The 26,316-nt window shown below is 36.2% G+C and overlaps 1 protein-coding gene across 1 annotated transcript in view; it reads left to right on the top strand.

Annotated features, from left to right (window-relative positions):
- The first annotated feature begins 3,821 nt into the window (after positions 1-3,821).
- LOC145765718 (uncharacterized) overlaps positions 3,822-26,316 on the top strand; it is a 1,283,504-nt gene continuing 1,261,009 nt past the window's right edge. The window contains exons 1-5 of the mRNA XM_082577542.1: positions 3,822-3,831; positions 4,425-5,744; positions 6,146-6,238; positions 17,164-17,322; positions 17,465-17,554. Of these exons, the coding sequence (XP_082433668.1) occupies positions 3,822-3,831; positions 4,425-5,744; positions 6,146-6,238; positions 17,164-17,322; positions 17,465-17,554 (1,672 nt within the window). The remainder of the gene's footprint in view (positions 3,832-4,424; positions 5,745-6,145; positions 6,239-17,163; positions 17,323-17,464; positions 17,555-26,316) is intronic.

The following is a 26,316-nucleotide window of genomic DNA, read 5'->3' as shown; positions in this document are numbered from 1 at the left end:
ATTAACTATTGATTTGTTTCTTATAGTTTTGTTCATATTCTTAGTTTGTTAAACCTTACAATAAGGTTTTGTTATGTAGTTTATAACACTTTGTTGCGTTAATCTTTGTTTCAAATTCAAAGCAATATGGAAAGTCTTCTTTTTCATTTTATTGTTGATTGTGAAGAGGGAAGTCTGAATGAAAAGCTTTGGTTTCTTCAACTTCTTGAACTTTAAAATGGCTGGTGTTTACGCTGTATCTGCTGGATGAAGAATAAATTTGATTGATTGATTGTTGCAGTCCTGCTTTTACAACTTTACCTCAGTCCAAAGTCCTTTCCCAAGTCATCTATTGATTACATTCATTTTCATCATACCTTTTATTTCCTCACGTACCTTATGACTGGCAGTCAACTACACTTCTTATGTTGTTTTCGTGTAGCCTACTGTTTTACTCAGCCTCAGAACCAACAAAAGCATGTTTTTGCCAATGTAATGATACCGTACGCAAAGAAATTGTCAACTCCACGTGTTTTCATTTGTTTGAAATTAGGCAACGTTTTCACTTACGTTTAGGACTGCTCAAAATAGAAATTTTGCAATGTTTCGGTACTTTCTTTTCATGCAAACTTTGTTGCAAATTCAAAGCGATATGGAAAGTTTTCTTTTTCATTTTATAGTTGATTGTGAAGAAGGAAAGTCTGAATGAAAAGTTTTGGTTTCTTCAACTTCTAAATCTTTAAAACTTGTAAGCAATTGTAAAAAAATATGATTTCAACGTCTACCAACCTTGAAACGACGTAAATAAAAAGCCTCTTCGTTCATGTTTACAAGTTAAAAACTTTTTTTCACCAAGAACATTTCATTTTTTCTATCGTTTTCCAGGCCACGCATTGCTCACGTGATCATTCGATTATAAACGCGAGCGGTTGAGCGCTTCTGCACAGTCAACAACTTGTCCATCTGGATGCGAATCTTGGAAAGGTCAAACAAAAACTGTAAAGTTATATTTTATTGCACTGTTTCTAACTTTTTAATTGGTGAAGAGAGATCAGACTTAGAGCAGCGATGTGTCCGCTGCTTAGCCAAGTTGTGAGAGCTCTGGTATGACCCTCAATAGGATGCCGGTTCGACACCGCTCAAAAGCATGCGATTGCGTCTTTCACATGACACTTAAACGATGCATGTCTGAAAATTGCTTCCTTGCCTTCCTTCCATTCAATCTAAATCTTCAGTCCCCGGGTGTAAGCTTTAGATGAGGCAAAATAGTGTGACATTTACACAAGTTTGTAAAATTGGATGCTAAGCAAGGTGGCTTGTCGCCATAAAACATGTTCAATTAAACTTTATAATTGCTTGATTTGTCTTTTTTGTTGTTACTGGAGCGACATTATAATTACTTGCAATTGTGTTTTGTAGTATCAACTACTAAGTTTTAATATTCTAATCTATCGAGATTCACAAATTAAAAACATGTCACATTCCAGCAACGGCGAACAAAATGCAGATGTTCCAAGTGAAGAAGTGGCGGCTGAAGGTGAGTTTGATTTGATGGTTGCTCTAACATGTTGATAATTTTGATAGCACTGCTTTTTACGTATTTTGCACATTTTAAAATATGTTGCTTCATTTCACCGAAAGAGAACAAAACTTACAACCGCTATGATCCCGACATCAAGTCATCGACATCTTCTTACGTTAAATTTAAGGCTCACATGTTAATTGTCAAAACAATATTTATTAAGTTTTCTTACAGGACAAGCTCAACAACAACTGACTTACCAGGACAACCGACAGTTTTCTACAACTGTCCATCAGCATGTTGATGAAGCAGTGGTCCAAATTGACCAGCGGCAGTATCAACAAGTGGTCCAGGTTAATCAGCGACAGCTTCAACAAGTGGTCCAGGTTGATCAGCGGCAGTATCAACAGGTGGTCAAACATGTTGACAACAGGCAGTATCATACAACGATCTACAATTTGCCAGAGCAAAGTTGTGCCCCATCTGGAGATGAAGGTTTGTACTTCTTCTTCTTTCGTGTTGTCGCTATATGTCAGGGCATCCGTTGGTTAGCCACTGCCTGGTGTCGTCATCGATGGAAATTAGGCCTTCCATACCATGGGGTGGTCTGTATAGCCGGCAATCCTTGATAATGTGGGCTGCCGTCTGCATTTCGCCACACTCACAAGCAGCACTCTCTGCCAAGCCCCAGCGCAACATGTCTGCACCATAGTTTGTACTGTTTATATTTGATTGAAATAGTTTCCATAACTAGGTAATAATTGCTCGGTTTTTAAAGGATTAGAGCATTGAGCTTAATGATGATAGACATAGTGAGTTTGCAAACTGTTGCTATGTTGCCATATTTTCATTGAAAAATTGTATAACTAGTTTTAATTGTCAATGAATCTTGCTTCATCATCAACTGTAACCATGCAAAGCTTTGCAATAACAAATCAGCTTCATGCTTTTAATCTTTGTAATAACGGAAACTCAAAAGATGCAGCAAAATGTTATACCAATTAGCAAAATATATTGTTGATTTTATTGCGAGGCTGAAATGATACAAAAAACATTATAAAGCCACTTGTTGGTTGCAATAAGGATGCAAATATTTTAAAAGTAACATTTAAAAAAATAGAATATTTTAAAGTAACATTACTTCTCTTTGTGTTTTGTTCATTTAAAAAAAAACAATCATTTAATAAAATAAAAACAAAAATATCAACAAAATTATTGATCAGGGTTTTGTGGATATGTTTAAATTAAATAAATGAATTTCAAACATTTTGATTACAGGATAGATATTACACGAAAAGTTTTATTTTAATGATTTACCATTTTTTTTCCAAGCATATTTTAGTTTCCAAATTGGGATGTTCAAAACAATTTTTTGTTTGAAACAAAATCTTTCACAAAGAAACGTAATTTGAATGGAAACGAAATCATGGCAAATATTTTTACATCGAAAAGAAATGTTTCAAAATTTTGTAACGAATTTTTTTCTGAAAATTTCAAAAATATTTCTAAACTTTTTTTTCTAAATTAAGAAACATATTTGCTTAAACTGTTTAATCAATTTATTTCATAAAGTCTTCATAACCTCTATGTTAAGACATCTATGACGTCTTAATAATATGATTTAGCTTACAGAAGTGCTAAATTAAGAGCGAATTGCGTGAGTATCGTTCAGGGATTTCTAGTTGTACGTGATGCGAAGGCATATACTTACAGTAGGGTGTACGTTATAAAACAATATTGCCAGATGATTTTTCAAATTTTTATTTTATTTTTGGTCAGCTCAGAAGTATACCGTTGCTTTGTAGTTAAATCTTATCAAAATTTTGTAAAATTCAATAAATTTATTTTGTTTTTGCGACAGTTTTTAGAAATTATTGCTGTTCAAAGCAATTAAGCTACCACCTAAAAATACAAATTTACTTACTGCGCTGCTGCTACGCAAAACAATCAATTTATCAAGAAGTAGATTTCAAATTCTTACATTAGTGATTTTTTACTGAATTTGTTCTTTTATTTTAAGTTGTAATTTCTACAGATCAGGTTATTGCAACACGTTATTAAAACCAAAAGTTATTGTTGTTGTATCCAGGTTTACAACTAGATCATGTGTTAGTTGTTCAAAGCTTTTAAAAGACTTGGCTTAGGGTTTGTTTGCTCATGAGACAACCAACAATAACATTTTAACTAAAAACGTCTGGCAACACTTTTGCATAACGCACCCTACTCTGAGCGAGTATTTATGCATCCCATACTTCTAGAAATCCTTGATATTATTGGATCGTTCTAAGAATGCAATACGTGTACATTCCCTCACTTTACGATGCCGATCGGTGGGGATTGCTAGTAGCCTATGGAACTTTTGAAAACGATGGAACAAGATCACTTCGACACCTGCATTTTTGTTTTTATTTTTTGGTGTGAACTCCATTTTGAATTTTTTTTGTGTGTCATCTCATTTCGAATGGATAACGAAGCAAAACGGTTTTACAAAACGAAACTTTTTGCTAACAAAATTATTTCGAAACGAATACAAAAACAAGATATGGAAATTCTCTTTTCAAGGAAAGAAAATATTTTCTTTCGAACAGCCCTGCTCCGAAACATAGAGATTTGTTAAAATTGCTAAAATTTATTTAAGCTTACATTTAAAAAAATCCTTCACAAAAGCTTTTAATATTGTATTGAAAATATATAAAACGTATGAAAATATATATATAAAATGAAAATATATAAAATATATAAAACTTGTGGAAGAAATGAGACGTTAAATCAAACTCTGTATTGTACTTAGCTTTATATATATGGACTCTTTATCAAACTTTTAATTTACTTTGTGGAACAATAAGTCACTCAAAGTCTAATCAAGTAAGGGTGCAATCTCACAAATAATTTTTTACGAACAATTTTCATTTGTGCTTTTTAGATTCAAAACAAGAATTAAAAAAACTCCAAAAAGAAACTTTCAAACAATATCATCCCAAATATGACGTTGATCTCTCCAACTTTAAAGTTTCTTCAGCGAGTTTTCCAGAAATTTATCCTGAAATAGTTCAAGTTGATTTTTACCAAGGACGGTTTATTCCAAACGATGACAAGTACAATCCCAACAGTCAAGGAATTGAGTTATCTGGATCTGAACAAGCAGTAACAATCGATCGATTAGTTTCTAATCTTCGAAAGAACAGTTTTGTGTCGGTTATCGGATATCCTGGGTCAGGAAAAACAACACTATCAAAACGCTTGGCAAGACGACTTTCTCAAAGTGAAGACTATCTTGTCCTAAGGAAGCTTTTTATGGAGATGAATGACTGCAACGAACAATTTACATTGAAAGAGTTTCTGTTGGGAGATTGCAACTACAACTTAAGCGACCAAGAACAGAATTCTGTTTTTGAATGGATGACAGCCAATCCGGAAAACTGCTTCATTATTTTGGATGGATTTGATCAAGTAAGTTGGAACTTGAACGAAAAAGCAAAAAAATCCAACTACAATACTTTACTTCAATACTGGGAACTTGTTTCGAATCTTTGTTTAGGAAAATTTCTTGAAAATTGTCACTTGATATTCACTTCTCGACCACACGCTATGCTTAGTATTCCAGGAAGATGTCGACCCAAACGCACTTACTTCATTCGTGATCTGACATCTGACAACATGAAAACGTTATTTGATGCCTTAGTCAACGACCAACAACAATCCGAGATTCTTTGGAACGATCTTACAGAAAAAACTCCACATTTAAAGTCCATATGCTACAACCCTCTGATGCTGCAGCTCTACGTGAGAGCATCTCTTGGATCGACTCAAATTGATGATATATCCACGATGACCAGGATATTTCATACTGTATTGTTAAATCTTAAAACTTCAGGACACGCCGTTTCCATATCTGATGATATTGTAATCAGACTTTCCAAAATTGCGTATGAAGCAACAGAAAAAGGAACTGTATTAATCACAGCAGACGACCTTGAAACAGAATATCTCTCCAGTCAGGAAGTTCAAGATCTTGTCGTCACTCTATTGGGAGCAAACAGAGAATATCCACTCCTGGAAGGGCAGCAACGCTTCTATTTTAGCCACCAGACCTTTCAGGAATACTTCAGTGCTTTATACATCTGTCGTGAAATGTCATTAACCGATTTTAGATCTTTTGTACAAAACAACCTGCTGAAGGACCACTGGACTGTTGTTGTACAATTTACATCAGGAATCCTTTTGGATCCGATTATCAACAAAGGTTCATTTTTTATTTCATCTACAGTTTATTTATCGTACCACTAACAACAAATTATATCATAGAGGTTTTTTTATTACAGTAGGCCAAGTCAAGATATCATTTGTTATCTTTATGGAGAAATTCATTACAATAATTGATATTCCTTTCAACAAATATCATTGGCACTTGGACCCTTAACGTTATTTGTGAATGAGCGCTCAGACGATTACGTAATTAATATTTTTTTGATTTTGTCAATTGTATTTTCTCAATCTTGTGTTTCATAACTTCATGCCAGAAGAGGCACAAGTGTTACATAGCGATTACAATGTGACAATAAACAATATTTGTTTGCTTGTTTGTCTGCTATAACTGAATGATATCTATTGCACAAACAACAAGTTATTTTTTCAAATTTACAGACCAATCGAGCACTGCAATGCACCAACGTCCATCAGTAGAATCAACGTCAGCTCTGACGCAACCATCAACTTCGTCTTCATATATTGCCGCAAGTAGGAATATTGGCTAAATATTTTGTGACTATGTTGTAACAAGGAACAATATACTATATTTTCTTTTTTGTCAGCTACAAGTAAAAGATATTTATCTTTTTTGGTAACTAGTAGGCTAGGCCAGTGCTTCTCAACCCCTGGGTCGCGACCCAAAACTGGGTCGCCGTTTCATTTGGCTGGGTCGCTTTAAGATGTGGTGATAAAAGATAATGTCTCTTGAGTCTTGAGCAAAGTTTAAACTGCCTATCACTACTTTAGTTTTCGTAATTTCCATTATTCAAACTACGCCGCATGTTTCACCCGACGATTTTACCACACACATTTTGCGGTGAAGTGTACACAGTATACACTAGACTAGGAAATTGTAACAATTAATTGCTTCAAAAATCACACCAAAACTTGATCTTCGCAAAAGAAGATTATAAAATATTTGCAAAAATTAGGCGAAGATTTTAATGCAGAATGCCGACATCTGTTGCACTTTTCTAATGTAAGATGGTTATCTCGTGGCAAAGTACTGGAGAGATTTGTAACTCTGCACAAGAAGGTGAAGCAATTTTTGATAAACAAGCATAGCTTGGCAGAAAAGTTTGCTGATTAAAAGTGGCTTTTGTTTGTGGCGTATCTTTCTGATATATTTTCGGAGCTGAACATCTTGAATACATTTTTGTAAGGGCTAAACATATTGTAATGTTGGTCAATGTATCTGAAAAACTGATTGCTTTTACGGAAAAGCTGAAGTTACGGAAGAGGAAAATTGCTTCCCAGAAACAGCATCATTTACTGTTTTGAAGTTACTGGAAGATACGGAGTTAGGCTTTGACGATGTCCAGCTTGTGAGTATTTGGGTTCATTGATACGAGAGTTTGATTTGATTATCCCTAAAAGTGCAAAGGATTTGGAAAGGGTGCGCAATCCATTTGCTAATGATGTTGATACCCTGCCTGAAAACTACCAAAGCATTTTTGGGTTTCAAGAGGATTTTATTGACATTCAGTGCGACAGTGTATTGATGAACTGTTTTAACCCTTTGCTTTTCAACGTTTTTTTGGAAGTTAACTGCTCAAGGGGGGGCCATTTTTGGATCAAATTCAATCAGCTGTTACCTGTTATCCGCTGGTGCTATTTCAACAGAAGTTGCACTGGTGTGAAAGCAAATCATTTGTCTATAAGTTTGAAAAGTCATTATTTTAAAATTTTATATGTTAAACTTGATATTTCAATTTTTGCAAAGGTACCCAAAAACGACAATTTTGATTTAACTTGCCGCTATTTAATTACCGTGCTAATCCGATTTCATGCAAACTTCTGAATAACAAAGAGCTCGATCGAACGCACGAAATGTGTGTGCGGTGTGCCGAATCATTGCATTGATTAGAATTTACGGTTTGCGAGCAAATCTTATTGTAAGCTACTCACTGATTCTAAAATAGTTACAATCAGAGTAACATTGTTACACGAATTTGAAAAAAAAACAAAACTGCGTTTGTTGTCTTACATTTTTATCCTAAACTAATGCATTCCGAAACTCATGGCTAGCTTCTAGTTTTATGGAACCAAATTTCTCATAAGTAACACCTTAGCCTGCTTGAATAGCTGTTTACATCTTCGTTTGTGTATTTTATGTCTACAATTGAGTTTGTAGTATGAATATTTTTAGTAGAGAGAAGACAATTGAACAAGTTGTTGAAATTATCTGAAATTTCTAAGTTCAAATTAGGTGCTTTTGAAATTGTGGATTTGTGTCAAGTCGCAACACAAATATCATGCAGGCCACATCATAAGTCATTTCGCTTACGCGTGTTTATAAACATGACTCATAAATTACATCCACAAAAAATACAGCATTTACTGTACATCAACAAAGCTAAGTTCGAAGCTCACTTTTTATTGAAGATTGTGTCAATCAATTTGAAATAACATTTTTAGTCCGCCAGCGTCGAAACAATGCAACAGCGAATTGAGGAATATGCGTAAACAAAGGAAATGTGAAATAACCCACAGTCAGCAAATCTACATAAATTTAACGTTTACAAATGTTGAATCAATGTAAAAGGACTGGATTGCTGACTGGGTCCTTATTGTTTGAAGCACAAAAAATACGCGTAAAGGCGACAACATCAGCAAGGCAGCGATTATGTTTCTGGCCAAAAAAAAAATTAACTTTTGACTTCAAAGATAAAAATGATTATAACGAAGCTTCAAAGTTTGTCGTAAAAAATATTGCAGAAATACAATAAACATAATCATTTTGTGCCAGATTGCGAGAAGACTTCCTAGATTCTTCCCAAACATTTGCATGATTGCAAATTATTTTCTATAACTTTATATTGCCAAAAAATGGCTTCTTTGTTGAAACAACGTGGCTACAATTCTATAAAAAATTCTTAGGCCTACTACATTGAAGTAATGAAATTTTTTTTTCTGATTTTGCTGATGACGTTTTAGAATATCCGAGAAGTAAAAAATAATAATGATGAATTATTTTACAAAACCGTGGTTTGCAAGCGCTTTACAAAAAATTGTTGGGGGAAAATTTACTATTAGACGTAAAATGTTTGTAAAAGAAAATTGTCGGTTTACGTATTTATAATGTTTATTGCGCTGTTATCGAATTATAAACTGCCTGTATTGTCTACCTTTGTGGTTGCCGGCCAGCTTAGACCAGCATGCAAACTACGCGTTTTTGGTATTTGCATCGTGTTATGATTCTCGAAAATTTCCCACAAGGTCTTTATTTTCATCGTGATATTTTTGTGCCTTTTCTGTCCTAAACTTGAAGTCATTGTGAAGCACAATCCACATCGGTTTTTAGACTCAATCTTCATTGAAAATCTTTTGTGTGGTGCATCATTTCAAGTAGTGTCTTCCCCTAAGCTGTTACACAAACCGCCCAGAACCAGATTGATTATTATGTATCTTACAGCCGTTGAAAGCTCGTTATTGTATGTGTGGAATTATTACTGTAAATGTCTGACTAAATTCATGCCAAAGTTGAGCAAATTCTGCTTTCGGGATCCTTGCCGTTATTTACTGTGTTTTTTTGTTGATAAGTTTAGGCAGCATTTTTCCAAGATAAATGAAGCCATCGGTATTGTTCGTCACTTAGATTTAGTTTCCTCAGCATTGTTTATTCATTCTTTGATCCACTAGTTTGTCTCACTTTTGGTATAATCGGATCGTTTATAAATGGCGGGTCTTCACAATAGCCGGCCTCTTATACTGTACATTGGCGCAACGTATTCAGATGTTGAATCAATGATCAAGAAAGCTGATTTGTTGTTTGTCTAATGTGACGCCTAACTTTATGCCTTGTCTACATTACAAAATATTTTGTAATGTACATGAGGCATTATCATCTTTATTTTGCGCTCTTTGGAACAACACACAGTGCACGGTGAAACAATAATGCAGGACATAAGAACAAGTAGGCGACATAAAGCAGGGAAGGGACGCCATCGAGTTAGCTGCTACGTGTAAATGGAGCCTATCTCATAATTTTGAGTGTTTTTCACAATTACTGTTTGCAAAAACGCTATTTCTCCGGCATCTCCCAAAAGCATTTGCAGTCATACATTTCCACAATTGCAATGCTTGTCAATGAGAGTATTTCCATAGAACGTTTATTTCGAAACCAGGTTTTCGTGCCTTCACCCAAGATTTCTTATTGTAACGTTTTTTATTCGTCAATGAATATTATCTACTTGAAATAACTGTTTTGAATAGTTTGTGGCCTACATAGCCTACTATTTTGATCGTGGATTGCTATTCTTCTTTGTAGAGCTGATAACGCAAAAAACGTTTGCTATTATTTTTTCTAATTAACAGCTTTGTGATCACTGGCTTTTCTTTTGTAGCGTAAGAAATAACGCGCTTTGTATTATTGAGGTCAAACCAAACAAAGGAAAACAAGAGGACGTTTCTCTCTGCTCGCGCATATCGATGCACGAAGCAATTATGAGCTTATGGCTTGTTATCGCAATGTAATCCATTTCACGCTTTGCTGGAAGTCAGCTAGAAATAGCAAAAATTCACCAAAATCTTGAATTTACAAGAAAACTACACAACTGTTAGCATCAAATTTAATATCATCAGAACCGCCTGGCAATTTTAGGAAAAGTCAAGAAAAACCAAGTGCATGGCGTTACTGTGCTTCAAATAATCAAAGGAAATATGAGGGGGGGGCCAAATCTGGCCTCCCTTTGAGGAGCAAAGTGTTAAGAAAGAAACTCCTGGTCAATTTTGGACAAAAGTCAAGAATGAAAAGACTGTTGTTATCACGCACACAGTAAAAGCTTTCCTGCCATATTTTACTACCTGCCTGTGTGAGAGCGGATTTTCTGCGCTTGCTCACATCAAAACAAAGGAGAGAAATTGAAGGGCTTAGAGGCAAACCGGTCTAACCCCAAACATGTCAAATTTGATTTAAAGATGCCATTCAACAGATATCGATATTATCTGTTTATGCTATAACGGTCTAACCGTTATCACGTGTATGTGAAGGCGAAATGAGCAGACTAATTTCAAGCTCTTCGGTTTTTTTCATATTTGCTAGAGCCAAAGTGGTCTAAGCCATAATTTTTTCCCTGCGCTTGAGCCAAAGCGGTCTAAGCTACAATTTTTCCCCTGCGCTTGAGCCAAAGCAGCTGCTGTGCAAATGCTTCAGGGTTGTCAGTTGTCATTATTTGCAAATTTGGCTATTTTCAATATTTTTTCAATAATTTCATGCATACAGCGATTCCTGTGGTGGCCAAAACAGAAATACAGGGTGACCCAAAAAAAAACGGGCCCCAACTCTAATTAGGCCCAGTTTCTTAGTGTTTTGTCCGAATGAAATAAAACTTTGGTTATAACTAGTTTAATATGTTCAAAACATCACATCAAAACACTAGGGTCTTTGGCCTTTTTTTCTCCGCTCTACAGCATGTGTTCTAGATGGCCTCCAATTACCTCCGTGCATTTCTTGAGGCGCAGCACGAAGTTGTCCATGACGTTCTTACAGACTGACTTGGGAATGGCTCTCATGTCCTCCCTGATGGATTCCTTGAGTTCCGCGATGGTTCTGGGTTTCCCTGCGTACACTCTGTCCTTAAGACAGCCCCAAAGGAAAAAAATCTGGGAGCTTAGGTCCGGGCTATGGGGTGCCCACTCAAAATCAGTTTTGAGACTGATCACTTGGCCTCCGAAGTTCGCTTTCAGCCAATCTCGGAACAGGTTTGAGGTGTGAGAACTTTTCCCGTCTTGCTGGAACCAGAACTTGCTCATGAGCGACAGGTAGAGGGTCTGGAGCTCACTCTTGCAGGTTTTGAGGACATCCACATACCGCTCCTTGGTGACTGTCACTGCTGCGGCAGATTCTTCGATGAAGATTGGTCCGATGATGCCTCTGGCCAAGATTGCAGCCCACACTGTGCACTTAGGAGAGTGCAGGGCACTGCAGGGGCTTGGTGGCTACTTCAGTGGGTCTGGAGGACCCCCAGAAGACATTTGTCTTGGAGTTCGCCTTTCCATCAACATGGAAGTGGGCTTCATCTGAGGTTTAAAGGAAGTTAAGGAAACCTGGTGTCCCCTCGATCTTCTCGAGCATCTTGACTGCCATAGCGCTACTCTGCTTCTTGTCTGAGGCTATAAGGGTCTGCATCGTCTGTATTCTGTATGAGTGGCAAGCCCTGATATCATTCACCAGCACTCTCCTGCAAGTCTCACGGGACATACCGAGAGACTGACTTCGTTTACGCACAGAGCGTTTCAGACTCTGCTGAAGAGACTCCCTCACACTTTTGACCAGCTCGGCTGTCCGCTTCTAGGGACGTCTCGAGTGGCCTGGACGGTTTTCACTGGCAGCGTTGAGGTTCTCCACGGTCCCATACTTCTCGAAGTGGTCCACCCAGTTCTGAATTCTGCGTTTGGATGGAGCCTTTTCACATTCGAACTGATGCATGAAACTGTGCTGGGTTTTCTTAAACGAGCTTGTTTTGTAGTAAAATTTAACACAGTGTATTCTTTGTCCCAACTCCCACTGGGGTCTTGGTGTACTTACGGTCGTTGATTCTGCCATGTCCTATAAAATAAGGGCAATCGGTGAAGAAATAAAGGAGATATGACATAAAGTGTACGCGGGGCCCGTTTTTTTTTGGGGTCACCCTGTATTAATATTGTTCTTTTGTGGAGTTATGGAGTAGCTAGACTTGGTATTGAAGAAGTCAATCACAAATTCATGGTTTCTGGCCATAGTCATCTTCCGAACGATAGTGACTTTGCAAAAGTAGAAACCGCGAAAAAGCGTCATGAGAATGTTTACATTCCGCAGCAGTGGATGGACATTGTTGCAGAGGCAAACAGGCAAAAACCTTTCAACGTTATTCCCATGTCTTCAGAAGACTTTATTGGTGTGAGTGATTACAAAAAAGAACTGGTGATCAGAAAAAGGGATACTGGTGGCAGAAAGGTGGAGTGGTTAAAAATTCAATGGATCAGACTTGTCAGTGAATCACCAAGTTTAATGTATTTCAAGTACAACTTGACTGATATTACTGAATGGAATGTATTAGATTTGGCAAAGCGTCAAAGTCGTGGTCGACCAGCCAATGGTGTGGCAGTTCTCAATCGTCTTCATGATCAGCCTGTGCTGATTAACCCGTTAAAACTAAAAGATATCAACGATTTGTTGGATTATGTTCCTCCTGTCTATCACGATTTCTATAAGAACTTGCGTAGTTCTGCGGATCAGGATCTTGATGAGATGCTACCAGACGAAGCAGATCATGAAAACGAAAATGATTAAACGAAAATGATTAGAGGAAAGTTGTGTGAGTTAATGATATCCCAAAAGTTTTTCACAATAGAACTGTTTTTATTCCTTAAATGCATTGACACTTTCTTTTGGTAAAGTTTTTCTGCCAAACCTAAATATTCTTCAGCCCTTAAAAGATCCAACTGTAGATAGAACTCCCAAAATTGTAACTTACAATGTATGCTACAATGGTCTAACAGCATTTTTGTAGTTTGTATTGTTATGTTACAATGTGTGCCACAATGGTCTAACCGTATTTTTGTATTTTGTTCAGTAGTTATTGCGATTTTTTGAAACATTCAGTGGATAACAGATGAGGCTTGTCACAATATCTAATAAACTTGCAAGCATTGTTGTGTGTATTGTTTGTCGATTTTTTGGTACTCAAAATACTTCAATTGCGATTTACTCAAAATAATGTTTTTGTGGTTTAGACCGGTCTGCTTCTAAGCCCTTCAATTGTCTTCAACCTGAAGATGACATGACATTGGCACTGAGCAAGATAACCCCAAATTTTGACAAAGTTGTTGAAACAATACAAAAACAAGGCTCGTATTAATTAACCCTTAACATACCAAGCCTAGCAGCTCACCAACGTCGTTTACCAAGGTGGGGTCCTCCAAGGACCCCATTGTTTTTATTGCTTAAAGTATACAGTATATACAGAGTCATCAATAATTAACGTTACAACTTCAAACAAATGTATTTAACAAATGGTAGATAAAAATTGAGTAATAAACATATAATATTATTGTCAAATAAATAAATATTTAGGAAAAACAAGTTTTACTCATTGTGTCGGCCATTTGCGTCGATAATAAGTCGGAGACGCTTCAAAAAGGACCTGCAAGAGTCATGAATAGCTCTTTGAGGTATTTTGGCTCATTCTTTTTTCAGATTAGCCTTCAGCGCTTTGAAACTTTGGTGGTGTTTAGTCGAAACCCTGCTCACCAGATAAGACCAGATTCCAAAGTCTAGGGGGTTCAGGTTTGAGGATGAAGGAGGCCATTCTTCCTTGGAAATGACAAACGGCAAATTGGCTGAGCCAGTTTTGCGTTCTCTCACAATACATACAATCAGTACGGCACACTAAAACACAAGAGCCAACTTGTTGTCTACTTTGTTCATCCTTAGGCTACTTAGATTACAGTTTATACAGCTTATGTAACAAAAGAAGATTGCTGAAGTTGTAAGTAAAGCAGATGCCATTTTTATGACACTGTAACAAATGCCTGTTTTTACCCCAAGTGTTATAAAAACTAAAATTTTAGTCTTAGCATCACATACAGTATAATATATGTGTTTCTACAAATTACTCAAACAAAGGATCATATTCATAAACACACAGTTCATGCACTGTCATCTTCACATTCTTTTGCATTTGTCACAGTTGTGTTGGTGACTCGGTGCTGTTCGCTAAGGAAACGTTTGCATTTGGAGCATATAATGTTAACTTTTCTATTGTTGTTTCAAGGACATTGAAAACATCTTCTTGTCTTCCGTCTCACTAGCTGCCTTGACGTTAAGAATATATTTGAAGCTTCGATCATTGTTTCGAGCTACAGAAACTCCCATACCTTTAATAGCTCTAACGATGTGAAGCTGAAAACCAGATGGATTACATGCTCTGCGCAAGACATTAGGTTTCGTCAATTCTTTGCCTAACTCCATCAAGAAATAATATCTTCGATTAGATTTTCTACTGTTCCAGTCTCTGTTTTCGAACACCCAAGTGATATAGGAAGAGGAACTCAGGGCTCCAATGTCAAGCACGTTCATAAAAAGTCGGAAAGGCCATCTTGACATTCGTCTGGCACAAGAATATTCACTCACCAACTTGTCTGCATCATCCACTCCGCCTTTTGTGCTTATATTCAAGTATCATGTTGGGTTTCTTGTGATCTTCATTAGATAGTGAATCATCAAGATACTGAGAAGATAGTAAACGAACCGTCTTGTTTTTTTAAGCACATAGCTTACAACTGACAGTTTATCTGAAAAGATAAAGTTTGACGATAAAACATAATATCGTCCCATCGCAACTTCCACAACTGAAGGAATATCTGACTTTTTTGCTTAGTGTTCCTGTCTCGGTGATGTTTTTCTGGAGCAAAAATTCTGCAGTTGGCACTGATGTAAAAAAAGAATATCTGTGGTAACACTTCTTCCAGTTGCAAACAGTGATTTCATTATGTCACACAGTACACACAACCCGACGTCCTTGATTATTCTCTGGTGCACTCCCAAGAAGTTTTCCAGTGTAGACTTGGAGATTATACAGGTAGCCTAAGTGGTTTTTACGTCTTCAGCTGCCCACACTTTAATTCTCTATCTTGCTGGTTTTGATTTGATGTACTGTCTCATTGGAAATTTCCCTCGGAAAGAGACTAATTGTTCATCTACCGTCACTTCTTCAAATGGCTTACAGATTTTTTTGCAGTTTTCTACAAATCCATCTCAAATTTCGCGAAAAGCTGCAAGTTTAGCATTTTCATCTCTTTGACCACGTGTTGATTTGTCATAAAATTCTTAAACTCTGGCAAAATGTAAGGTCATTTTTCGCGTGAAGTTAACTGGATAACATTCAGCATTTGTAACCTAATATACCAAGGGAGGTCCCATCAGGACCCCAGGTAACGTTATGCTGTTTTTTGCATATGTTTCAAATAATTTTTAAATTTTTGTTGCACTATACTGAACTTGCTTAAATTTATGACACATACACAGATAAGGAGAAAAAGTGTTGCTATAGGTAAGGCGGGAGATAAAAAAATTCACCTCTGGGGTCCCTACGAGACCCCACTTGGTATGTTAAGGGTTAAATTAGAGCACTGCAGTTTGCAAAATGGTCATTATTTCAACAATAATAAATTTATCCATTTTGTTTTCACAACATCGTTTTAGATCTATCGATCTCTGCAGTCAATCAGCTTCCTCCAAATGAATCTACGTCAACACTGACGCAATCAACATCTCAGACGTCACAAATCGCTTCAAGTAGGAATATTGTTTAGGTCGCTAGATCAGCGGTTCACAAAGTCTGGCACAACGTGATTACTTTTATACGTGTTGAATTTTCAATAGCCTACGTAAAATAGTGTACCCACCGACGCTGTTAAAATGACGAACTTGGTCCTGTGCCGAAAAACATTGGTGATCGCTAGCCTCCACAAGACAAAGTCAATATTTGTTTGTTAGGTGCCTGGTGGGACCTGTAGCCTATTGGTGACAATCTTTGATTCACAGCGCCTTAGCCACACAACTGCATTAAACGCGGTGTACTTCACAGAAGGGGATTATTTGTATATGAGCACTAACTTAATAGCAAGCTGATCAGATGATGGAATTGTTATCCTCTTGACCGGTAGCCAGTGCCAAATAAGACTTGACTTGTACTAAAATCATAACAAAAATTGTCATTGCAAAAAGCCAGAATCATTTTCGGTAGTTGACGATTGAAATTAATGAATGAAAATCTAACAAAGCCGACCTGCGTGCCACGTTCAGACAACGTTATTAAGTGCCTTGTCTAAAAATATTTCCTGGATGGGAGTTGAACCGACATCCTTTGATCTTTGTAAAGGAAAAATTATCAAAAGTATAATTTCCAGTTAGAAAATATTGTGCATCTGATGTTAATCCATCTGCAGACGTTGAATCAATGTAAAAAGAACCAATTTTGCTATCCTGGTTATTAAATCATTGTGACACGTCGCCCATCATTACACATCTTCCTTCTTCCTGACAGCGCATTAGCAAGCTTACTGATCACAATGCTTTAATATGCGACTTTCTTTGTTACGTATTGGTTCACCTGTTGTCATATTCTGGCAGTCTTGTAGAGTTGTTGGCAGCATACGTACAGGTTTTGTTTAGGTCAGTTATTCGGTAGTTTGTGTTTGCAAGTTTTACCGCTTTGTGTCAATTTGTAAGGTAAAACCATGTTTAAGTTCAATAGAGCTTTTGTTAAGTAAACAAAGGGTCTATGATCATGCCAATCACTAAATAATTGATTTGTATTTGTTGTTAATCTTTGTTACTTAGTGTTACAACCAAACCAAAAGTTTGTCTAAGCAACTACAGTATATAAAAAAACATATAACAGTATATTAATTTTTAAATCTCCTTCAAGATTCCCTTCTTCAAGACTTTCAACAACTGACTACACCGCCCAATGCTTCAAATCGACCTCAATCATTATCTCAGGAAGCTTCATCTTCAGCTCCACAAGACTCAAAACCTCAATCGTTGAAGCGCAGATTTATATCTTTCATGAAAAAAATATTTCGAAGTAAAAAATAAATTAAATAATTTAGTTAAATCAATTATTTAACTAATTAATAGTTAAGATAATAGTTAACCTAACAAGAGAAGTCTTTTAACTTCATCGTATTTAAATTTATATTAAAGTTAATCATATTAACATTGTACAGACAACCCAACCCCCAAAACAACCCAACAACCTTTAAGTGCATCTACCTCATCACAAACGCCATCATCTTCCCACCAACCAAGCTCTTCTGGTAATATTATCGTATAACAAATAAATATCTCAATAAACATATTGTTGACATAATATCAGGCTTGGTGGCCATGTTTAAATGTACCTTGATTTACATATATGTTTTAAGTCTACTTCATATACACGCCTTAAACAGTTTTTCCACTTTTTTTCTGTTGTTGATTTTGATTCCATATATTATTCCAATATTAAAATTAAATGTTGATAATATAAAAATATTAAATAATATTAAATTGTTAAAAAAATTTCGTACAAGTTTAAGTTTAAAATTGAAGTCACGTTTTTAATGACTTTTTCTTTCCGACCACAGAAGAGCTTCAATAATTTATTTACTGACTTTTTTTAATGTTATGTCGTCACACAATCAAATTTCAAAAGTCTGAAATGTCCAAGCATTTCCATATGCGTAGTATACAAGGCACATTTTAGCTCATACTTCTATAAACACTGAAATAAGTCATTTAGGATTTCAGATTTTAGGATTTCAGATTTCAAAAGTCTGAAATGTCCAAGCATTTCCATAGTTGGCCATACAAGGCACATTTTAGCTCATACTTCTATAAACACTGAAATAGGTCATTTAAATGTTAAGTACTTGAATGAGCAATGGGTTTACTTTGAAATATTACATTATTGTCTTAGTTTTTAACGCAGCACATGAAATAGTTCTACCCCTAAAATCTACTGCTGAAACTTTGCGTACCAAATGCTGTTGATTAGGTTCATAAACATGAGGTTGAACAAACAAAGCGATTGAAAAACATTTGCATAAAGGAATTTGTGCTTGCTTGTCTGCTACAAGTAAACTTACCCTTGGTAACCACTAGGCTAGACGATCGCGGGCATGTGTCGACAATCTTTATTTCCCAACAGATAAGCCACGCAGCAGCTTCAGAGCAGTGTATTTCATAGTGGAGGATGATTTGTAGCCTGTATGATCACTACCATTGCATCAAGAGCAAGAAATTTATTCATTCTGTTTTTTTAACAGCGTGTTTCATTTTTGCAGATTTATCGAGCTCTGCAACGCACCAACGTTCTTCAGATGAATCTACGTCAGCGGTGACGCAACCATCAACTTCGTCGTCACAAATTGCTTCAAGTAGGAATATCGACTAGATAATGGTCACTGTGTGCATAAAATTTTAATCATTGCGAGTTCGTTCCTGGTAAAGTTTATACTCATGGGCAAAACACGTGTCTATCGCTGTCAATTCTTGCTACACTCAACTGCCGAGAAACACATGTTTTTGGGAAAAGTCTTGATGGCTAGTGTGGAGGCTACACCGGTATGGTTAGCGAAACACAATGCTCGCTGTTCTATAGTGAGTAGTCAGGTAGTGCTGACGCCAGAAAGATCACTACAAATCATCGATTGTAAAGCGGTTTGCGACAGTGACAAAGAACAACAAACCAAACGTAATTATTTGAAGTCGAAGTAATAAATCAAACATTGTTATTACACTCAGCGCCAAACATAGATTGCAAAGGTAATATACTCGAATCATCTCAAAGGCCGCATGATATAACTTCATTGAGTGATTGTGGAATCTTTATCCGCGAACTGAGAAAGCTTCTTTGAGAGCTTAATCCTGGCAGTTTCGCATACTAGTAGAGGTATTGAACCACTGACCCATGCCCGGTCACCAAGTTTGACTTCATTAACTGTTGTTTGTCGAGTATTCCATCCACTTGGTGCCGCTGAATAAAGAGCAGTCCTTGAAATGCGTTGCTCAACCACACACCCTGAGAGTCGAACCAGCTTTGTTTGATCTTGCGGTTTCTTAGTACACTTAGTCGACGCTGAACCAGCTGAGCTATCGAGCTCACAGTTTTGCAGCCGTATGTCATACAAACCTGTTGGGCATTGTTGAGGCCCATTAGAACAAATCATAAAATGCGGATAATTCACTAATCAGAGATCTTTTGGTAAATATCCTTATGACATCATGACAAACGAGATTTAGAAATAGTGAAAACAACAGAATGTTCCAGATTTGCATGTTTACAGAAGATACTGGAAATACGTTACATAATAATACAAACTTCGCAATCAAAGGTTACTTCAGGTCAGTAACCGATAATAACACATCGCTCAAAAATTCCGTAATGAAAACAGCACGTTCTGTCAAGATACAAAGCAGCCCGACGCGAGGCCTTGCACATTGATTGTGACACACTTGCAATTTGGTAACATTTGTTTTATTTTAATAACATTTGATAATTTGGCTAAGAGTTAAAATAAATGCATATACTGTAATCCTGCTACCTTATCAAAGTGACGTTTACAAATCACAATTTTAATGACAAATTTTTATATTTTAGATGAAAAAATGCAGAAAAGGCAACTATTTGTTGAGGAATTGCTGAAAAAAACCCGGAAATATGCTACAAGTAAGTAAAAGTAGGCTAAAGCTAGTCTAAAACTTCAATACAATGAACATCAAAAAGATATAAATTTAAAAACATGTAAGTACAGTAGCGACAAGTTTCCAGAATTTTTTACTTTGAAAGTTTTTACTCATATAAAAACAAAATTGTGAAGTCATAAAACAAAGATTCGTCATGGTGAAAAGTCACAACAAACCGTTTCAGTGCGACCGCATCAATTTAGAAAAAAAAATTAATTAAAATATTAAATAAATATTAAAAAATACCTAAATATTGTTAAATGCATTTGTACCATTTTTTTGCATAAAGTTTGATAAATGAAATGCAAGTTGAAATTCAAAAATTGTACAAAGTTTACTAATGAAACACAGTTTGACGATTTACAGTAGATGCATTTATTACTTCACTGAAAGGTGGTTGAAAAGGTGATAAAAAGTTAAAACTCAAAGCATATAAAGAAGAAGACTCATAATTGTAACAGTTTGTGAGAAAAGTTTAAGCTACAAAAGTAAGCCAATTTTGATAATACGAGTTTTACTACAAATGATCCAAAAGGTCTGGCAGCACTGCTTAAAAAAAATTAGAGAGAGAGAGAGAGCGAAAGAGAGAGAGAGAAACCTTTTATTTTGTCTGTTGCGACAATAGTACGGTACAATTATACACAATACGAATAAAATAGTACCATAGCTATCTAAATACCACAACAGACAGGAAGCAGCGAAAGACTATATCAGTCATCGAGTCAGCTGCTTCCTAGTTCTTAATGTGACAAATGTCAAGCATCGGCAAATTACGTTGAAACAAGATAGGCTGATGTTCAGTAATATTAATGAAAGAAAAGAAATCATGTGCTGCTGCGATCCTCAAGTGAAGTCCTGTGGTTTTATTCAAATATAAACTTTATTCCGTGTGACTAAAAATAGGAAAAACTTTTGAAATCAATAAACTCTTGTAGCAAGGGCGTTTAAACTTCAGTGCAACCAAGAAAAGTTCAAGCCAATAAAATAAACAGTACAAGGCTACGAGTAAAAACATTTTCAGTAACAGTATTACAAAAACAAAAATAATCACAATTTAAAAAAAGGTATAGGCCTATTGTTCTGTCATAAAAGAAATGGCTGAGTGACTCTCGGTGTGACCTGCTGTTAGGCTGCATGAAACTAGCGCAATGTGACTGTATAATTTGACAAAGAAATTGAATAGAATGTAAATGAGAAATAATTGAGTGTAACCGAATAACACAATAGGTCAATAATGTTTTCTTCAGACGAAATTTAACAAATCTAATCCAGGCAACGTATCATTACAAAGTTTGAGCCCAAAATAACAATTTATGACAATTTTTATCACTTTTCAACCGACATAAAGCAACAAAACTTAAATTCAATTAAAAAAAATCAAACACTTCGCTTTGAAATAAAAGCAAGAAAAAAAAGCATTTTTTGTCAATTTAAGTGCGATTGATCCAAACTTGTCTGGCAGCCCTTCTTAAAAACTGACTAGGCTTGACTGCTGGACATTGTGGACAACGTTCGATTTTTATGTCAAAAACTAAGTAATTTATCATTAAAAACTCATGCGCTGGTTTAATTAAATTGATTTATACAGATACAACACACACTAATCCAGAAAAGTTTAAAAAACAACTGAATTTAAAACAAAAAATTTTAGGACAAACTTTGAACCGATTTGATAATGGGCAGCAAACAAGATGTTACACAATAGAATGTAAAACAATTAATCCACATAGCTTACTAATCGTTGTTTGATAAATTTTCTACCGTACTGTACTTCATGTGCTTCACTGGATAATAATTTACTTTCCTCATCCCTATTCTTTCAAAGCTGAGGCTGGCGAGTCAATTGCTTGTTTAGCACATGCGGCAACCGCAGACTTGGATTCTTGATATGGGTTTCTTTGAATAATTGTTCTGTCTTTGCGAATTCTTTATCAATTTCCAAAATTTTTGGACTGAAATGACCACAATTAAACTCCATTCTTAATTTGTCTAAAATTAGCTATTCTCCAGGCCTAAGTTTTTCTTTAATCCAATTTATATATTTAGACCTTATAGGCTACGAGTTAAATTTTAAATTTAATGACAATTTCATAATAACAAAAAAGGGAGCTGGTTTACAAGCTTCCCACTTGGTTAAAAAGGCGATGACGTCACGGAGGAGGTATCCACCAAAAAATAGTACAAAAGTGGGGTGAAATCAGTCAATCATGACGATAAAAAGCATGCAAATGTCCGCCTTTAGTAAATTAGTTGTGATTTGCTTGTTTCTGCTTCAATTTTTACAATTGAACCAGCCCTGCAAAACAGAAGATCTCACCTATGCAAAGCAATGTAACACAGGCCCGAAAAACACCACATATCTCCTTAGAAAAGAGTTAAACTTGACCAAGTTTAACTATTTATCCGAAGAATATAACAGAAATTAATAAAGATAACAGCATTTAATCAAGAACATATCTCTGTCGTTTCTGCTTCGATTTTTACAATTGAACCATTGCTGGAAAGAACAAGCTATTGTCTAACCAAATAAAGCTAAGCCAGACTCTAAAATTTAAAAATATTTCCTAGGTAAAGAGTTGAACTTGACCGAGTTTAACCATTTATACGAAAAATAACTTTAAAGATACCAGCATTTAATAAACGCTAATTTAAAGAACATATCTCTGTCTATCTACAAGCAAAAGTTGAGATTGATAGCTTTTTCACAAAGCGAGCAACCGGTCTTCAAACGCAAGCAAAAAGCGCCCGATGACTCGTTGCATCTCCGAATTGAAGCAAGTAGGCCTATACAAGTCTCCCCAGGTCTGCGATCATTATATGGCTTTATTAAATTAGTTGTAAGTTGCTTGTTTCTGCTTCGATTTTTACAATTGAACTATTGCTGGAATACACAAGCTATCGTCTACGCAAATAAAGCTAAGCCAGGCCCTAAAAGTTAAAAATATTTCCTACGTAAAGAGTTGAACTTGACCGAGTTTAACCATTTATACGAAAAATACCTTCAAAGATACCAGCATTTAATCAATGCTAATCTAAAGAACATATCTGTGTCTATTTACAAGCAAAAGTTGAGGTTGATAGATTTTTCACAAAGCGAGAAACTGGGCTTCAAACACAAGCAAATAGCGCCCGATGACTCGTTGCATTTCCGAATCGAAGCAAGTATACAAGTCTCCCCAGGTCTGCGATCATTATATGTCTTTATTAAATTAGTTGTAACTTGCTTGTTTCTGCTTCGATTTTAACAATCGAACCATTGCTGGAAAGCACAAGCTATCGTCTATCCAAATAAAGGTGAGCCAGACTAAAAAATTTAAAAATATTTCTTAGGTAAAGAGTTGAACTTGACCGAATTTAACCATTTATCCCACAAATATTTTTAAAGATACCAGCATTTAATAAACGCTAATCTAAAGAACATATCTCTGTCTATTTACAAGCAAAAGTTGAGTTTGATAGATTTTTCACAAAGCGAGCAACCGGGCTTCAAACACAAGCAAAAAGCGCCCGATGACTCGTTGCATATCCGAATCGAAGCAAGTATACAAGTCTCCCCAGGTCTACGATCATTATATGTCTTTATTAAATTAGTTGTAAGTTGCTTGTTTCTGCTTTGATTTTTACAATTGAACCATTGCTGGAAAGCACAAGCTATCGTCTATCCAAATGAAGGTGAGCCAGACTCTAAAATTAAAAATATTTCTTAGGTAAAGAGTTGAACTTGACCGAGTTTAACCATTTATCCCACAAATATTTTTAAAGATACCAGCATTTAATCAACGGTAATCTAAAGAACATATCTCTGTCTATTTACAAGCAAAAGTTGCAGTTGATAGCTTTTTCCTCCATCCCCGGGTTTGATCCACATACGAAGTGAAGTTTCTGCTCGTCATTGAAGACTTTACCTGCGCAGGCTACTATTCCATCCACTGGGTTCATCTTAACACAATTATAGCCTCTCTTGCATTTCCGTTCTCTTAAACCAAATCTTTGTCATCTGTCATAGCCTAAGCCAGAGGTCATTTATTCATAACCTTGGTGTAGGCTATATTGAAGTACCGCACGTAGCTTCGATTTCTGAATTAAACGTAAATTTCAAAGTGAAATGATTTGTATATTGTAAAGAAAGGTGTAAGAAAACAACACAGTGAAATAAAACAAGCACGTAAAATGGAAGGATACAAAACAGAATCCAACAATAAATACAAGAACAGGCAGAGACCATCATGAAACACATTTCGAATAGGTTTGCGACAATATTGCATCAAGCATAAAAAATAACCTTACATTACATGTTATCTCGCCAAGAAAACAGAGAACAACCTTATATGATGCAGCTGCTATACTTCGCTGCACTTTCCCAAACAAATTTCGAAAAAGCACACCCACTTGCCCGGCGTTTTTGCAAACGATACTAAAACGAAAATTGTTTTAACTAAATTTAATGAATTCGTTGCACTCAAATTAATGCATGATTTTTAGTTAACATTACAAAATACTTATAATTGTTTTTCTGACCTTTTGAGAGGTTAAAAATTTAATTGTTTTTCAAAACAAAATGAAATGAAATTTAAATGACATATTTGGCAACCCTTGTCACAACTGGCACCCAGTAACTTTTGGACTGCTACACCGTATACAAAGTTTCGCGCTAAACAAGTGGATAGGCTTCCGCGATCGCTCGTAAGGTTTGTGGGAAATATTGATAGCGGGTCCACTGGCGCCGCCACATGAACTCATCTAAGTATCCTGGGATCACCTCCCTTTTAGTTCCATTCATGCGTTTGAATTTTCGCTTACAGTTCAGCCACAGGTTTTCTACGTGGTTCGTGTGAACACCTGTGGCTGAAACATACTCCAGACTGTGGTTTACAGTCCTGTGGATGAACCCAAGATCTGAAAAAAACGAAAGCGAAATCAATCATCTCAAAAGTAAAGTACGAGGAATATAGTTACCGGACCGGTACTCTTAGTGGTTTCTTCCAGGGCTGTGGAGTCTGGCAAGATATGAACCACTCCGACTCCTCAGTTTATAATTGCCGACTCCGACTCCACAGCCCTGAATTTTTCTACCAATTCATTCTTATATCTGCAACGTGTTAGGCTATGCTCTTTTGTTGAATTGCTTCTTTACACAATTTTGGTCATAAATTGAAATAGCTAGGCTACATCATGCACTCACTTGATAAATTGCTGTACGCCCTCCATTCATCAGAATGGATGTCCGTCCCGGGAGCGATGCGACGCAAAATCTCCGCTTCTAATGTGGCGCGATCTCGCCGTGGCACCAAGGATATGAAACATTCCCTATAATAAAGTAATACAAATGAAGCCACTTTAGTCAGATTATTCGCTTTTTCATTCGTGAACGTGTCGGAGATAAAAAGATGGGTTGCCTACATGTTATGCCACATAACCTACCATTATCGACTCGCAATCAGCGGCAAAACTGTTGTAAAAATGGAACTGTGTAAGGCATAATTGCAGTGATGTCATGCATAAAATGTAGGTACCGCTCGTAAAATCATGTAGGCTACAACTTATGGTATACTTTGTTGTGGCGTCAATTCCGCCAAAAATCCACTGTTGCGGGACTGGTCGGCCTTGTCGATTTCCACGTTTTCTTTTTACTATCAGCGACTCGTCGATGGCAACAACATGACCGGGTCCGCCTATTTGCCTTATGTTCCGGAGCAAATCTTCAGAACAAATCTGTAACATTGAGTAGACCTATTAACACAATGATATCGATTACGTTACTCGACTTCGTATGCCTATGGTTCAACAAGACAAACTCTCTACCAAAGCTCTAAATATCGATAGCCTACACAGTCACCTATTCTCATGTTCATTTCACATATGCTGCTGCAAATTTTACTATCAGCAACCTGGTTCAAGGTAGTTGGTGTCGCTAACTATTGCTTTTAACTACTCTATCACTGTTCTATAAATTGTAATAAGTTAGTGCCTGTTCTATTAGGCTTATCAATTGTTGTCGTACTTTGCGTAGAATCGCAACGTCACACCCAAGGCCGAGGGCAAATCGACTTTTGTTGGACGCATATCATATTAATTGTGGCTTAATGTTAGTAGTTGCCACTAATTACTTCGTACAGTACGAGTTCAAAAAAATGCCTCTATCTCGTAAATAAATTTCAATTTCAGAGTGATCTTGCTCTTATTGTTCTTCAAGATCAAGATCACACAAACAAAAGTGATCTTAGATCAAGATCACCAGAATAAAACGGATCTTGAAGAATAAGATCACGCCCATCTCTGACTGCAGGTAAATGCATCTTTTTGCAGTATCCATAAACGTTATGATACCGATATCCTTAAGTTTACCTCACGC

This window comes from Aplidium turbinatum, chromosome 2 (genome assembly GCF_918807975.1).
Source record: "Aplidium turbinatum chromosome 2, kaAplTurb1.1, whole genome shotgun sequence".
Taxonomy (NCBI): Eukaryota; Metazoa; Chordata; class Ascidiacea; order Aplousobranchia; family Polyclinidae; genus Aplidium; species Aplidium turbinatum.
The sequence above is the reverse complement of the archived record's forward strand: the minus strand, read 5'-3'. Positions and strand labels throughout refer to the sequence as shown.